Consider the following 15,570-nt stretch of genomic DNA (forward strand, 5'->3'; position numbering starts at 1 on the left):
AGAGGTCACAATTTTAAACCTCCTCCAGGCCAGGCGAGTCCTGTGAACAGAAGTAGTTAGTGTGGGCGTGAGGGCATGTGAGACAATAAGGAATGGCGGAGGTGATAGGAAAAGTGCAAAGAACTCTCCCCTCATAAAATGAGAGCAGATCTACTTAACTGTAGTTAATGGTTTTCAAAGTAGGGTAAGATACTGATATTGGCCAGCGGTATCAGTGTCACCTGGAAACTGGTGGAAATGCAAGTTCTCCCAGGTCCCACCTGTCGATCTCAGAAAAGAGTGTGGAGGCTTTGCCAGAAATAAATGGTAAAGGTTTATTAAAGAGTCTCAGGGTTTGCAAACTGGAAACATAATTAGGAAAAGACCAAGAAGTGTTCCAAAGAAGAAAGAAAAGTTAAAGGTTCTTACAGTAAAAAGTACATTCTTTTTTTTTAATTTATTTTTATTGTTTTTCTATTACAGTTGTCCCACTTTTTCCCCCATTGCTCCCTCCCACCCCACCTACCCCTTCTCCCACAGTCAATCCCCACCCCGTTGTCCATGTCCATGGCTTATTTATACTAGTTCCTAAAAAGTACATTCTTGAGAATAATCAGTCCTCCATTCTTAGATTGATTCAGGATGGTTATCAGATGCCAAGTGGTCTGGAGGATGAGTGATAGGAGGCCTGGTCATGTTCAATGATCTGGATGATGGATGTCAGGTGGTCTGGACACATGAATCCTTCAGGGAGTAATCACAGGGTTAGCTGGAGTTTTCATATATATTCAGGCATTGACACAGGACTAGAAAGTTCAAAAGTTTAAGTTCCCAAGCTTGTTAAAGCAAGAATAGAATAGTTTCCTCATATCTCAACCTGTTTGAGTTTAGTAATTTAGCAGCTGACTGTAGCGACTCCATTTTATTTCTTCACTCTATTCCTCACATCCCAGACCTACTGAGTCAAAACTCTGGGGGTAGAGATCTCCAAATCTGTGTTCTAACAAGCTCGCCAAGTGATTTGAGATCCACTTACTGCTACGCAACACTGCAGGACTGTGTTGCCCGATGTTTTACTTTTTCCAAGAGAAGCTAGGAATTTATCTTTATGTGAAATCCCCCACTTTCAAGTCTTGGCAACCAATTCAAATTTTAAAATATACTACTGTGTGGGACCTGGCTGATGTGGCTCAGTGGATTGAGTGCTGACCTACAAACCAAAGGGTCCCCAGTTCAATTTCCAGTCAGGGCACATGCCTGTGTAGCAGGCCAGGTCCCCAGTTGGGGGCATGCAAGAGGCAACCACACATTGATATTTCTCTCCCTCTCTTTCTCCCTCCCTTCCCCTCTCTCTAAAAATAAATAAATAAAATCTTTTAAAAAATATTGTGTGGGCTTACAATAGATATGTTTTAGCCAGATTTGCAACCTCTGGTTTATGGGTTTTTTTTTCCCCCCTTTAATCCTTAAAATAATCCTACAACACAGTTATGTTCATACCTCTTTTATGGAAGAAGATGCAGATCCAAAAAGCGAAGCGTTGCTCTAGGTCAATAGCCAGGATTTGGATCTGTATGTATTTGGTTCTGAAGCCTCTGCTTTTCTTACCTTTTATGTAGAAGAGAAAACACATGAATGTCCCTAGCAGAGACTAGCATCAGAAAAGTGAAGCATCTTTCACTTGCTAAGGGCCATTGACTGAAGAAACTCTCTTCTCCATACTCTGCCTTGCCCCATATCCTCTGCCTCAGGCTAATCCTTATTCCTGTGAAAGGAGCCTATCAGCAGGGGAGCCCAAGAGGGCTGGGCAGTGGTGAGGCTGGGCAGTTTCCTGGCCTGAGGAGCTGGGTCAGTCCTGGAAGAAAGCTGTGGGCAGCCGTGCCTAAGGCTGAGTGAGTATCCAGTAGCCAACTGGATCCACAGGCTAAAACCGGCTGCTCACCAAAGAGCCCTCTGCCCTGGAGGAGCTCCCCCACCTGGCTCATGCTTCATTGCTGTTGAGGTCTCTGAGCTCAGAGTCAACAGTCCTGGCCCCTCCCAGTGAAGGCATGTGTCTAGTTCCCCAGGCTGGGCATGGGAAGTTGGGGGAGGCATTCTCAGCCTTACCCATCTGTGGGGACAGTGGCTGGAGGTGAGCCCTATTCACCTGTCACCCCAATGGTCACTGCCCCAGACCCCCTATAGCCTTCAGCAGAAAAGACTTCCTGGGACTTAGAGAATCTCAGTGCTGGAGCAGGAAGGATATTGGAAGGCAATTCTTGTCTAACTCCCTGGGTAACTGTCTTGATAGTTGCCTGCCTGGATTGTAACACATGGTACATACTTATCAGTGTTATCAGTTACTGTTACTTATTAGTAACAGTAGACACCAATTATCTGTTATGTATCAGGACTGGGTTCCTGTGCCCATCATGTGGACCTAGCCCTCAATCACACAGCTATTCCACGTCAGGAACATTGCATTCTTGTTCTCATTGAATTCTGATATTATCATCGTCTTTGTAGATGACAAAATGACAGCTCAGAACCGGGAAGTGATTCATTCAAGGTCCCTCAGCTGGAAAGAGGTGGAGGTCATCAAACCCAGCCCATCACCCCAAGACCAGTGCTGGAAGTTTCCTTTGATTACTTTCTAAACCAAGTGCCTTGCCTGCTATACAGCACCTAGTGGGCACCTAGAGAATATTTATGATGGGACAGGAAAAACGGGGGCTTGGAGAGAAGGAGACCCAGATTCAAAACTTTGTCTCCACAGCCTTACACGAGAGCTTGCTGGGGAGCGCGTCTGTTTCATATTCGGTTGATGCTAATAGTTAGTAACTCTTTGTTCACAGGTTTGCTGGGAAGATCCCTGAGATTGCATCAGACAGCGAGCATTGGGCCTGGCATACAGTCGGTCCTGATAGGCGGTTGGTGAGGGAGAGAGGCAGAAACGCACTCCAGGTGGCTGGAGACCGTTAACAGGTGTTTCACCTTTACCGGCCTCAGTTTCTTGTGTCAAATGGGTTCACTTATTCATAACTGCTTTTTTTTGTTTTGTTTTGTTTTCTAGCTGTTGCTAGGTGTTCTCTATCTCTACACTAGACCTCCATCACTAATCCCTAAAGAGGGGTCTGTTCTGACCTGGCTGACCCCAAATCCAACCACTGAACCCCCAGGCTTTATAGCCTCCCCGTGGGCCCCGCCCTTCCCCCTCCTCCTCGGACCCTGGCCATTATGGGTAGACCTCAGAGTCTTGGAATGGGATCCCAAAAGTCGTGGGCCTGACCATCTAGTCCCGCGGCCCTGCCCTCAGGCCCCAGGAGGGAGGGGGGAAGGGGAAGTGGACTAGGGTCCGGCTGTACCTGCCTGGAAGCTGATTAGGTTCCTGGTTCCCACCGGGGCCAAGAGTGACACCTGATCCCAGGGGATTGTGAAATGTCAGGAGGTGGCCGCCCGCCCGCCCTCGGTGCAGTCTATCCCCGCCGGCTCGGCCCCGCCCCTACCCCACGCCCCCCGCGCGCACGGTTAAATCCCCCCATCCCGACGGCGGCGGCTTTCACCTGCACCCCGCCGGGCGCAGCACCATGACTGCCTGTCGCCTCGGCCCGCTCGTCGCCCCCCTCTTCCTGGGCCTGGTGCTGCTCGGCTTCCACCCGGTCACAGGTGCGTGGGGCAGGGAGAGGCCGGACGCCGGGAGGGCCGGGCCAGGAACGCCAGGAGGGAGCCGGACCGAGGCGTAGCCTCTCAGCGGCTGGAGAAGTGGGGTTTCTGGGGCGGAAGTGGGGAGATCCAGGAAGACTAAAATTTCGGGGTCCCTGGTGCCTAAGGTGGTGGTCCTTTGAGTTTAGGGTGTGGGGTCCAAAATACTGGAGGCGGTGAGACCACTGAAGACTGACATTTGAGGGGAGAGGCTTTGTGCTGAAGCCGGAGGCTGTCCAGAAGCGGGAGGGACCCCCTCTGCCTGGAGAGACAGCGGTAGCTCCCAGACGGTCAGCTAGCTGTGTGGGGGTCCCCCTGAGGATAGAGAGCTCTGGGACCAAGGGTTAGGTAACTCCTGTACTCCCCTGGCTTGGAAGTGGGGGTCCGCTGCAGGCTGTAAAGGAGGCGCCTAGGGCCAGACTGGGAATTCCTTGAAACTTGAGATTTGGGGTCTTTGGAGGAGGAGGTGGCTACCCTCCGGGACCCGGGCTCCAGGCTCTCGCTGACCGTCCTCAGCCTCCCCTTCCAGGCACGGAAGCAGAGAAAACGGGCGTATGCCCCGAGCTGAAGGAGGACCTGAACTGCACGCAGGAGTGCCGCTCGGATGGAGAATGCGCGGCCAACCTCAAGTGCTGCCCGGCCGGCTGCGCCACCGTCTGCCAAATGCCCGATGGTAACTCCAGGGCCACCCGCGCGGGGGCGGGCCGGGGCGCAGGCAGGAGGCGGGAGTGCCGGGGTTGCAGGAAGAGGGACGCACCCGGACCCAGAGACCCCTGGCAAAGTCCAGGCGGGTGGAACCAGATCGGTCCGAGCTCGCCTGGTCCTGGGGAAACAAAGGCGTCGCTGAGGCGCAGCGGGAGGTCAGGGGGCCCCCCACCCCTACCTGTATTCCGTTCTCTGGTGCGTGACCGGCTTCCGGCACGCACAACAGGGACGTTGTTCTGGCACATCAGGGGACCGGGTTTGGGAGTTTACTCACGCACCGGGTGGGGCCGCGGGGAAACCCAGAGCCGGCGAGGGAGCTGGGTCCCAGGGCCTGGGGCCTCCGCCAGCCCCCAGGGAAGGACTTTGGGACTCCTGGCCTGGCCGAACTTTCCGGATTGCTCTATCCAGACAGGAGGAAATCTTACAGATTGAGGAGAGAGAAAAGTTCTTCCCCAAGATCTCGCCGCCAGCCCTGGACTTAACAGGAGTCATAGCCAGGGGGTTCGACTTTTGTCACAGCGGTTTGAAGAAGGTCAAGACTCTTCCCTGAGCCCTCCTCTCTCTTCCTCACCTTTAAAACAACCTCTTCCACTCTAGGGATTGAGCAAGAGAATGTATGAAAAAGCTTGGGTGCTCCATAAAAAGTACTTGCGCCCTGGCTGGTGTGCCTCAGTGAATTGAGTGCTGCCCTGTGAACCAAAAGGTTCGATTCCCAGTCAGGGCACGGGGCCTGGGTTGCAGGACCAGGTCCCCAGTGGGAGGGGGTGTGTGTGTGAAAGGAGACCCACATTGATGTTTCTCTCCCTTTCTTTCTCCCTCCTTTACCCTCTCTCTAAAATAAAGACATAATTTTTTTTTAAGTACTTGCTAGAGCTCAAGTCTCTCCACTAGGGCCACGGGACACCCATCAGAGCAGAAACTGGCATTAGGCAGCATGGAATCCAAACTTCTTGTTTTTCATAGGGAAAAACTGAGGACTAGAAGCAGGTCTATGACCTGGGGTACCAAGGTATGGTGATTGTTGGTCCTTATCCAGAGTATGGTCCCTGTGATTTTCCCTCTTTGTTACTTCTCCAAAGATGCCTCAGACACTTATCAAGGAGGAAGGAGGCAGGGAAAGGATTGGCCCATTGGGGCAGCAGCTTCTGGGTCTGGAGGCCTCTAATCTGCACCAGAGAGAGGAGGCGCAGAAGGAGAGGTAGAGACCAGGAGAGAAAGCAAAAGGTAGATAGACAGGTGAGAGAGGTGGACAGGCAAAAAAAGAAAAATAGGAATCTCTGCTGTTAGGTGGAGTCTTTGCTGTTCCCTGTCTCAGATGGACAGACTGCAGCAGGAAGAGGGCCAGGGCCGGATGACCTCCTAAACTAGAATCCTGGTTCTGTCACCTGCTAGTCATGTGATCCTGAGGAAGTCTCTGCCTCTGTGATCCTCTGCTTTCTGTCTCTCACTCAAACTTTATAGGAGCGACATGAGAGCTAAATAAAATAATGTATGTAAAATATCCTACTAGAGAGTAGATGCTCTATACACAGTGCCTTGTTTTATCAGTAAACCGCTGGGCAGCTGGGTCTCCAGAGCCCCTGCCCTTTTCAAAGGAATGGATTTCTTTGTGCTAGGAAGTCAGCCACTCCTGTCCTCTGCAGCTGGTCACCCAGTTCTGTGCCTGTGTTTGACATTGGCTGGGCTTGCTCCTGGGGCTTCTGGGAAGTGAGCCGAGTTCCCTTCTCCTTGACCCAGGAAGTGGAGTGTGGTGTGTGTGTGTGCGCGCATGTCTGCATGTGTGTATGTGCACATGTCTGCGTGTGTGTGTGTGTGTGTGTGTGTGAGAGAGAGAGAGACAGAGAGACAGGGAGTGAGAGATACGACGGATGTTGGTTGGAAGGCTGAGCTCAGGTCTGTTTTCCTTTTGATCAGCAGTTTGGTGTTGGGTGGTGCCTTCGCATCTCTGCGCCCCATTTTCCTCATCTGTGATAGGAACAGGGTTAGAACTGTCCCCTACAGAGGAGATAATTGTTGTGAGGATTAAAGGAGGTAATGGATTTACACAAAGAGCGTTGTAACTGGCACCTCTGCAGCCTTAGCTGTGTGTGTGTGTGTGTGTGTGTGTGTGTGTGTGTTAGTGGAAGAATGCTTGTCTACACATGGAAGGAGGGGGTCATGGTGCTCTGTGGTTGTAAAGGGGAGTGAGTGTATGGGAGTGAGTAAGGAGATTATGGGTGTGTAACCCCTCACATGTGCACCGCCCTTTACAGTTCATGAAGCAGCAGAGTGCATGGTGGACAGACTCTGAAGCTGGATGCCTGCCTCTGTCCTATATGACCTTAAGCAAATTACTTAACCTCTGGTGCCTCAGTTTCCTCATCTGTCACATGAGGAAATAGTAATGATACCTCTCCCCCTCTTTTAGGACTATTATGAGGCTTTGATGAGTTAATACACTAATTAACACACATCAAGTGCTTAGAATAACACATAGGAAGAGCTAAGCAAATGTGAACTGCTGTAATTACTCATTGTTATTATTCATGCAAAGGAGCTTAATTTTCCAGGGAGAATTAATGCAGTATATTCCCTCCGTTCCTTTTACAACCACCCCACGATGTGGGAGTGCTGTTCTCCTGAGGCCCCTGAAGTACAGCGACTCTGGGAGATTTCTGGCCCAGGCTACACAGTTGGGAAAAGGAGAGCCTGGGACTCACGCTGAGGTCCTGTGGTTCTGAAACCACTGAGGGTGATCTCCCAGGGTGAGGGGCGGTGGGAGGCCAGGCGCCGGTAAATGTTCACCGCGGGCCATTTCCCTCTGCTCACTTCCCCTGAATCCTTTTTTTGCACAGATAAGCCAGGCTCCTGCCCCCAGGTGGACCTTCCCTTGACTCCGCTTGGCCTCTGCCGGGACCAGTGCCAGGTGGACAGCCAGTGTCCCGACCAGATGAAATGCTGCCGCAATGGTTGCGGGAAGGTGTCCTGCGTCACACCTGTCTTTTGAGGTAGGTGAGTGGGAGGAAGTGCCCTGATGCCCGGATGTGCTGACACCTGGCTGAGAGGAGGAGCTGGGCTAACACACGGCCATTCACTGGTGTCTTCATTTATTTACTTTCATCCACTCAACAGATATTTCTTGAGCATCTATCATGTGCCATGGTCTGCTGTAGGGGCTGGGGATGCTTGATGAGGGAACCAATCAGAAGTCTCTCTCTGGTGGGGTCTCTAGCTCACAGACAATAAACCAAATAAGAGGCACATTCTGTAGAATGTTAGAGAGAGAAGTGTCATGGAGAAAAAGGAAACCGAAGGGGCATAAGGAGTGCTGGGTGGGCTGGGCCAGTGGCAGTGTCCCGGTATTTTACACGGGCCAGCCAGGGCACACCCCATCTGCACATCTGGACGGGACTGACGCCGACCGAGGGAGGCCTGAGGACATGTGGGAGAGCATCGCAGTAGGTGCAAAGGTAGGGGCCTCCTGGTGCATTTCAGGGAAAGCCAGAGGCTGGAGCCAGTAAGACAAGCAGGCTGGAGAGAGAAGGGAGAGCTAGCAGCTCCTTAGGGGCCTGAGAGGCCATTGTAAGGACTTTGGTCTTGAGCCAGACACGTTGCACCCTTGGAAATGGACATGCTCTGACTTAGATTTACAAAGTCTTGCTCTGGCTGCTGTGTGGAGAATAGGCCTCAGGGGCAGTGGCAGGAGTGGGAAGGCCAGCCAGGAGGCCCCCTGCAAGAAGCCAGGTGGGAGAGGGCAACCCGAAGAGAGAAGTGCTGGGTTTGGGTCATATGTGAAGGTAGGTGATGAACTGGGCTATTAGGGAAAGAGAGTCACTCCTTTGTTTCCTTAATGCCACGGCACTAAGGAAGGGGCAGCCATGCCTTGGGAGAGGCAACAGGGGCTGGAGGGCCCTTGTGGGGGGTGGGGGGTGGGTAGGAAGCTCCACATGACCAGTGGGGGCAGAAGAGTTGATCTTTACTTTTGCCAATAAGCTTGGCTTTTCAGGATGAGCGTGGTAGAGATCAGTTAGCTTCAGTTTCTTCCTCAAATGTATGTCTCAAGTGTGTTGGACACGTCTTCTGTGGCAGGCTGGGGCTGTATACAGCCACCTCTAGTGGCTGACACTACAAGGAAAGGATCGTGGAGCCTCTCTGTCCCCATCTATAATTAAAAATAAAACCGTATTAAGTCCTAAAGTAAGCATAAGGAAATAAGGCAAAACAAACCCTGATTACATGCTCAGTTGGCCCATTGGGTGATCCAGGACCATGCCACCAGCTCTGTCCCAGGTGCTGGGACAAAAGGTGACTGCTGCCCTTCCTTCCAGAGTGGCAGCCAGTGGCTGCAGTGGACAAATGGATGGACACTCCTAGTGCCTGTCGTCAGTTCTACAAAGGAGACAGAATGAACAAGAGCCTGGAAGCGCCCTTTGGTTGCAATTTCATTGTTGATCTGCCTTTGACAAGTTCTCAGCCAAGGGACTAGCGGGTCACAATGGAACCCAGTATTGCACCGATAAGACTGAAGCCCAGGGAAAGGGGAGGACGAGCCCAAGGCTCCTTGGTTGTTATTTTGAGGCATGACTTCAGTGCCTGAGAGGGAGCTGCGGTCTCCCCAGGGCCCAGAGCTTCCCAAAGATTCCAACCCTCTTACCTCCACGAGCGCCAGCAGCATGGCCGGCTGCTTTTAGTGAGGAAGACGCAGGTTCGAATTTCAGCTTTGACACTTACCTAAGTTTTCACCTTTTTGAGCTGCGATTATTTTACTTATAAAATGAGATAAATAAGGTTTCTTTAATGGGTTAATCCCCAAGAACAGAGGCAGGGTGGCACTTCCTGGTGGTAGAGGGACTTCTAGGGAGACCAATGATGATGGCCACTTGGGAAGGCCACATGGCCGGTAGGGACCGTGGTATGGCCAGGTGTGTCCTAGGAATGCTCCGAAGCAGAAGAGGCGAGTGACTTGTAGAGAACTATAAAGAAGGTGCAGTGTGTGTGTGTTGGGAGATATAATGGCATGGGGGGAGCTTTGGTCCAAAATTTAAGCTGCAGGAACTCTTGTCCAGGATATTTTTGTTGATGGTTTTATTATGATTCTCTCCTCCAGTTTCAGCCACCACAGCCTGAGGAATGAGGGAGTGGAAGTTTCTGCCCGGCCCTGTCTGGCTCCAGCCCAGCTGCCCTCCCCTCGTTCTGGCCTCGGCACTCCCTCCTGTGCTGGCCACAGTTTCATTTTCCAGCCAATAAAGTAATCACTTCCAGCACCGCTTTGGCTGTGACCTCCATTCTTATCACTCTGTCCCTGCCTCCCCTGACTCTGGGTTGAGGTGGGATGGGGGAGCTACCAGATCATCCAGGCACAAAGCCCAGAGAGGGATCAACTCTGAAACAATGAACATATTTTCAGGGCTCGTCTCGTGGGCAGTGGGTGGTTATTACCCCAGGATGATGGAAAAGTGAGGCTCAGAGAGATGATGGAATACTTCTAAGGTCACTCCGATACATTGCTGGGGGTTCAGGTAATAGCGGCAGCCCGTGCCGTGTGTCAGGTGCAGGGCGGGGAGGTTCTCTGATGAGATCTGGATCCACAAGACCACCCAGAGTGGGTGGTGACAGCCCGCGTTATGGACCAGGACCCCTGTATGGACCAAGTTACTAACTTGCGGCCACAGAGAAAGAAGGTGACAAAGCCGGGGTCCTTTGTTATTATTGTTTTAAGTCAAACCATTGTTTGGTATAAACAGGATATTCATATGTATCAAAATTTAAAAGGTAAAAAATGAAAGATACTTTTCCCCCTTGATTCCCTCCCTCTAACTCCAGCCACCCCGTTGTCTTCTATGGGTGCAGCCAAGATCGGTTTCTTGTGTGTGTGTTCGGAGACAGCTCTCTGTCCAGCTTCCCTCTATTCTTTCTTTTTCTCCCTTTTCCTCTCTCCTCTCCCCCTCTAACCCTTACTCTCTATTTCTTTCTGTCCCCCCTCTATTTTCCTCTCTTCTCTCTTACTCACTCTCTTCTTTTTTTCTTTCTACTTTCCCCCTTTGTCCCTTACTTTCTCTATCCTTCCCCCTCTCTCTCCCTCTCTCTGGTCCCTTTTCTATACTCTCTCTGTGTCCCCCTCTATCCCTCACTACCCTCTTTCTCTCTAGCCACCCCCATCCTCTCTATTCTTTTAAAAAAATACTTTATTTAGTTTTAGAGAGGGGGAGGGAGGGAGAGCAAGAGAAACATCAGTGTGTGGTTGCCTCTCGCAGGCCCCCAACTAGGGACCTGGCCCAAAACCCAGGCATGTGCCCTGACAGAATCAAACCAGTGACCCCAACCCTTTGGTTCGCAGGCCGGCACTCAATCCACTGAGCCACATCACCAGGGCCCTCTATTCTCTATCCCTCTTTGTCCCCCCCTCTCTATCACCCCTTTTCCATCCCCTTTTCTCCATGGCCCTCTCTCTTATCTTCTCTCTCCCTCCCTTTCTCTCAATACCCACAGGTGTGATGAGTACTATCTCCTCTACACCCGATGACGTCCTTAAAAAATGTTGTCCAGTATCATCTTCATCATGCAGATGAGGGGGTGTGAGGAGGCCCTGAGAGGCAGAAAGCCTTTTCTGGGACACAGAACTGGAAAGGAAAAAGAGGCCTGCACTCAGCTCTCCTCAACGCTGGGAAGCCGGCACATTTCTAGGGAGCTGCGCTGCGTATTGGTGTATACGTGTGGGGATGACATGGGCAAGGTGGGGGAGCAGTCAGCAGCCCGGGGGGTATTGGGTGGCTCTAGTTGGAAAAAGGGACCCAGTCAAGGGCAATGTCACTTCCTTGGTGACAGACCCCCCACCTCCATCCCAACAGAAGTTAGAACTCTGGTAATGAGGCACCCCTATGCCGCTCGCTGGACTGGAGACGGTCAAGAGGGCAGGATGGATGCTTGCTGTTTCCTGATTTTCTAAGGCTCTGGGCTGAAGAAAGCCCAGAGTGTCAGCCCAGAGTGAGGGACGTCTCTGTGACTGTAGATATCGGCGCAAACCTTGCCTCCAATACTTCTGGCTCTTTGGCATGAGGTACCCTCGGGTTACAGGGCAGCCCAGGGCAGCCCCATCCAGGCCAGGCCGCAACTGTGGCCCCACCTGGGCAGCTTTCTCTTTATCTTCTTTATTTCTCTCACTAGTCCCTCCTCTCAGTACCCCCTCCCTGTTCCTCTACATACATCACCCCTCTTCATTGCTTATTCTCCAGCTGTTTTGTCTTTTCTTCTCTCCCCTATTTCTCTCCCTCTCCTCCTTCTTATGCCCCCCGTTTCTTATCTCTATCATCTATCTTTATCTAGAAACACAATTCTTATCTATCCCACCTTTTTACATGATTCATACACTATACACATTGTGATGTATCTTGCTGTCTCAATGTATCTTGAGGATCACTCCATAGTAAAGGGTAAAGAACATTTTTTTTTTAAGTTTATTTTACTAATTATGTTGTTACAGTTGTCCCAGTTTTTTTCCCTTTGCTCCCCTCTTCCCAGTACCCTCCTTCCCTCCAGCAATCTCACACCCCTTAGTTCATGTCCGTGGTCATGCATATAAGTTCTTTGGTTTCACCCTTTCCTATATGATTCTTAACTTCCCCCTGTCTATTTTGTACCAACCAATTATGCTTCTTAATCCCTGTACCATTTCCCCATTTCTCCCCCTTCCCCCTCCCAGCTGATAACCCTCCAAATGATCCCTATACCTATGATTCTGTTCCTATTCTGGTTTGCTTAGTTGGATTTGTCTTTATTTTTTAGATTCAGGTGTTGATAGTTGTGAATTTGTTGTCATTTTCATGTTCATAATTTTGATCTTCTTTTTCTTAAATAATCCCTTTAACATTTCATACAATAATAGCTTGGTGATGATGAACTCCTTTAGCTTTACCTTGTCTGGGAAGCACTTCATCTGCCCTTCCATTCTAAATGATAGCTTTGCTGGACAGAGTAATCTTGGTTGTAAGTCCTTGCTTTTCATCACATTGAATCCTTCTTGACAGTCCCTTCTTACCTGCAAAGTCTCTTTTGAGAAATCAGCTGATGGTCTTATAGGCACCGCTTTGTAGGTAACTCTCTGCTTTTCTCTTGCTGCTTTTAAGATTCTCTCTTCATCTTGAACCTTTGGCATCTTAATTGTGATGTGTCTTGGTGTGCTACTCCTTGGGTCTAGCTTGTTTGGGACTCTCTGTACTTCCTGGACTTGTATGTCTATTTTCTTTGCTAAATTTGGGGAGTTTTCCTTCATTATTTTCTCACATAAGCTTTCAATTTCTTGCTCTTCCTCTTCTCCTTCTGGTACCCCTATGGTTTGAATGTTGGGATGTTTAAAATTGTCCCAGAGGTTCCTAAGCCTCTCCTCATTTTTTTCAATTCTTGTCTCCTCATTCTGTACTGGTTGACTTTTTTTCTTCCTTATGTTCCAAATCATTGATAAGAACTTCAGTTTCCTTCTTTTCACCATTGGTTTTGTGTGGATTTTCCTTCGTTTCATTTAGCATAGCCTTCACTTCTTCCCTTATGTGTTTGCCATACTTAAGCGTATCTGTCAAGCCTGTAAGCATCTTTATCACCAGTGTTTTGAACTCTACGTCTGTTATGGTGGCTATCTCCTCGTTGCTTAGTTCTCCCACTGGAACCTTGATCCATTCCCTCTTTTGGGCCATACTTCTCTGTCTCCTCATCTTGACAGGCTCCTGTGTTTGTTTGTTTCTGTGTCTTAGGTAGTGCTTTTGCACCTGTTATGTTGTAAGGGGCGGAACCTTAGATATTTATCAGTACGGGCAACCCATTTCACCACTTTGTGGCGCTGTATGTGGGGAAGGGGTCTGAGAGGGAGCAATGCCGCTCACTTAGCACTTGCCCCTTTTCCAGGCACCTCTCCCACTTCCGTGTGGGACTGGCACCTCTCTAGCTGTTGCCCTGGCCATCGTTCCCAGAGTGGGTGGGTCTGGGGAAGTTCTAGGACCATGGGGGCCCTTTACACAAGTGGAATCTGCTGAGAGACTGGTAGTTTCTTCCTCTACCCCAACCCCCACTGGTCTGCACAGTCAGAAGCAATGAGGCTTTATTGTCTGCGGTGCTGGGACCGTGAGCTGCAGGGTCTGGTCTTGTGCTGGGAGATCTCCCCAGGTGTCCCTCTTGACTTTTTAAAATGTGTGACTGTACTTTCCTCCGGCCTGCCGCTGCTGCCACCACACCACATCCTCTCCGCCTCAGCTCCAACCCTCCTAGCTGTCTGGATGAGTATTTCTTCTTTATATCTTTATTTGTTGGACTTCTATGCAGCTCAATTTTCTGGAACTTCTGGCTATCTCTAGTTTTGAGGTAGTTGTATTCCTTTTCAGTTGTGGAGGGAGATGCAGCGTGTCTGTCTAGGCCTCCATCCTGGCCAGAAGTCTGTAAAGAATTTCTTCATTCTTTGCTATGGCTGTAGGGTATTCCATCGTATGGATGTACAGAATTTATTTAACCACCGTTCTACTGAGACTGTTTTAGTTGCTTTCAACCTTTTGCAGGCCTAGCTTTGAACCTGGGCCACCTGATTCCAGAGTACCCCGCTTGCTCCCCTGCAGTGATTTCTCACTTTAATCCATGGAGTAGGGGCGTAGCTTTTGGACTGAGGAGGAGGGAGGGGACACCAGTGATGGCAGTGACTCTGGCCCCTCAGGAGCCTTTACGCCTCCTGCCACTCCGCCCCTTGCGGAATGTGAGAGATCAGGGCAGATAGAGTATGGCTTCCTGGAGATAGAAGGGTGTGGCAGCGGGGTGTCTGGCCAGTCTCATCTTTCTCATCCTCTTGTGGGTCCCGGCCCCAGGCCATGAGCTAGGCAAGGCCTTCTCCATCCACCCGCCCAGGGTACAAGGTGAAGGAGTCTCCTGGATGGGTGTGGAGGTGCTCAGGATGTAAAGCTGTCCCCTGGCGATAGATAGCAGTGCGGCTTTCCTTCTAACTTCCCCTTTTCTTATTGCTGTCCCTGTCCACGCTTGGGTCTTCCCAGCCGTTCTAGGCAGAACCAAAAGCAGCCAGTGATGGTCTGGGTAGAGGGGTCAAGGACAAAACGTGTGGCTGCCACCCCTCCACATTCTCCAGGTGTACCTTCTGCATTCGGAACAAGAGCACTGGGCCGGGTCCCGTCTAACTCGGGGGTGGCTGAGGTCTGTCTTTTGTACGCACGCCGCTATTCCTTCCCCCAGCACCCTCACTGCAAAGTGTTACCCCTCATGCTGCCCTTTCATGAGCCTATATGCGGCCACAGGATCTTCAACGCAGGGCACCAGGCAGCTGCCCCCAGCTACCCATTCTTTGGAGTTGGTGGGCAAATTGGCTGCTCCCGATTTAACTCAAGATATAAAGTGCCAACGGTAGAATATCAGACCTGGTGGCTGAGGTTTTACTGGCTGCACGGGGCCACCCCGAGGAGAGGTCCAAGGGAGACGGAACCTCAGGCCCTCCACCAGAACCTTGGAGGTGGTGGTTCTCCGTGGGGCTTCCTGGGGAAGATGATGGCGTGGGAAACACCTTCACCCCATCCAAAACTGAAGAAATGGACTTGGAGACAAAAAGTACATACAGCAAAAGTGAGGCTTTAATGGCGGCCTTGCAAGATCGGGGATCTGTCTAGTGGGCAGGCACACCCACGCGGGCACGGCCGAGGTTTTTATTCCTTAATGCGGGGCTCCCTTCCCCGATTTCCTCATTGGCTGAGTAAACTATGGGAGGTGCCATCTTTCCGATCGTGTCTGAAAAATGATTGGCTATTCTCTCCTCCCTTTGTTCTCAAAGGCATTCCGGGCAAGTCGCGGCAGTCCCCAGCCCCTGCCACGTCCTCTCTCTCCTGGACCCTGTGCCCTCTCTGTTCTCGGGTTTCCTCAGAGACCCTCTAACCGACACTTTGCGGCTGGGCGCGTCCGCTTCGCTCTTTTCCATTAACTATACTGCCCTGAAAATAGACCATTGATGTCTCTGTTCCTTACAGGGGGAGGAAAACCAGGGTGGCGTCTCTCCTCTGAGTTTTGGTTAAATGTCCCATGCTAGGGTTTACTCTGCCTCAGCAGTGTAGCATCCTGCTCCCAAGAGGGGGTCACTCTTAGACCTTATGTTAACCCACGCATTCTGAACAGAGCTTGGGGCCCCTCTCTTCCCCTCCCCTCCTTCCTCCCATCCTCTCTTTCTTCCTGCTTTCCTTGCTGTCTTCCATAATT

At 50.8% G+C, this 15,570-nt stretch overlaps 1 protein-coding gene and 1 long non-coding RNA gene across 4 annotated transcripts; one reads left to right on the forward strand and one right to left on the reverse strand.

Moving 5' to 3' along the window:
- Positions 1-494: 494 nt before the first annotated feature.
- On the reverse strand, positions 495-4,779 carry LOC150003628 (uncharacterized). Of its 3 annotated transcripts, none has more exons than XR_016512789.1 (3): positions 4,640-4,779; positions 1,480-1,587; positions 495-723 (listed from the first exon to the last, which is right to left on the reverse strand). It is a non-coding gene; the product is annotated as an uncharacterized LOC150003628 (long non-coding RNA). The 3 variants fall into 3 exon arrangements; XR_016512787.1 differs by lacking the exon at positions 4,640-4,779 and adding an exon at positions 4,544-4,596; XR_016512788.1 differs by lacking the exon at positions 4,640-4,779 and adding an exon at positions 3,324-3,434.
- On the forward strand, positions 3,498-9,610 carry WFDC2 (WAP four-disulfide core domain 2). The gene is made up of 4 exons (XM_090286472.1): positions 3,498-3,624; positions 4,190-4,333; positions 7,200-7,352; positions 9,452-9,610. Exons 1-3 carry the CDS (start codon positions 3,546-3,548, stop codon positions 7,349-7,351), a joined length of 375 nt encoding a protein of 124 aa, XP_090142598.1. The 5' UTR covers positions 3,498-3,545; the 3' UTR covers position 7,352; positions 9,452-9,610.
- Positions 9,611-15,570: the final 5,960 nt, after the last annotated feature.

Source organism: Furipterus horrens, unplaced genomic scaffold (assembly GCF_987537825.1).
Source record: "Furipterus horrens unplaced genomic scaffold, mFurHor1.1.pri manual_scaffold_8, whole genome shotgun sequence".
Taxonomy (NCBI): domain Eukaryota; kingdom Metazoa; phylum Chordata; class Mammalia; order Chiroptera; family Furipteridae; genus Furipterus; species Furipterus horrens.

Coding starts and splice junctions, on each gene's coding strand:
- WFDC2 (XM_090286472.1), top strand. CDS start 3,546: ATGACTGCCTGTCGCCTCGGCCCGCTCGTCGCCCCCCTCTTCCTGGGC. Junction 3,625..4,189: donor CGGCTTCCACCCGGTCACAG/GTGCGTGGGGCA, acceptor CTCCCCTTCCAG/GCACGGAAGCAGAGAAAACG. Junction 4,334..7,199: donor CGTCTGCCAAATGCCCGATG/GTAACTCCAGGG, acceptor TTTTTTGCACAG/ATAAGCCAGGCTCCTGCCCC.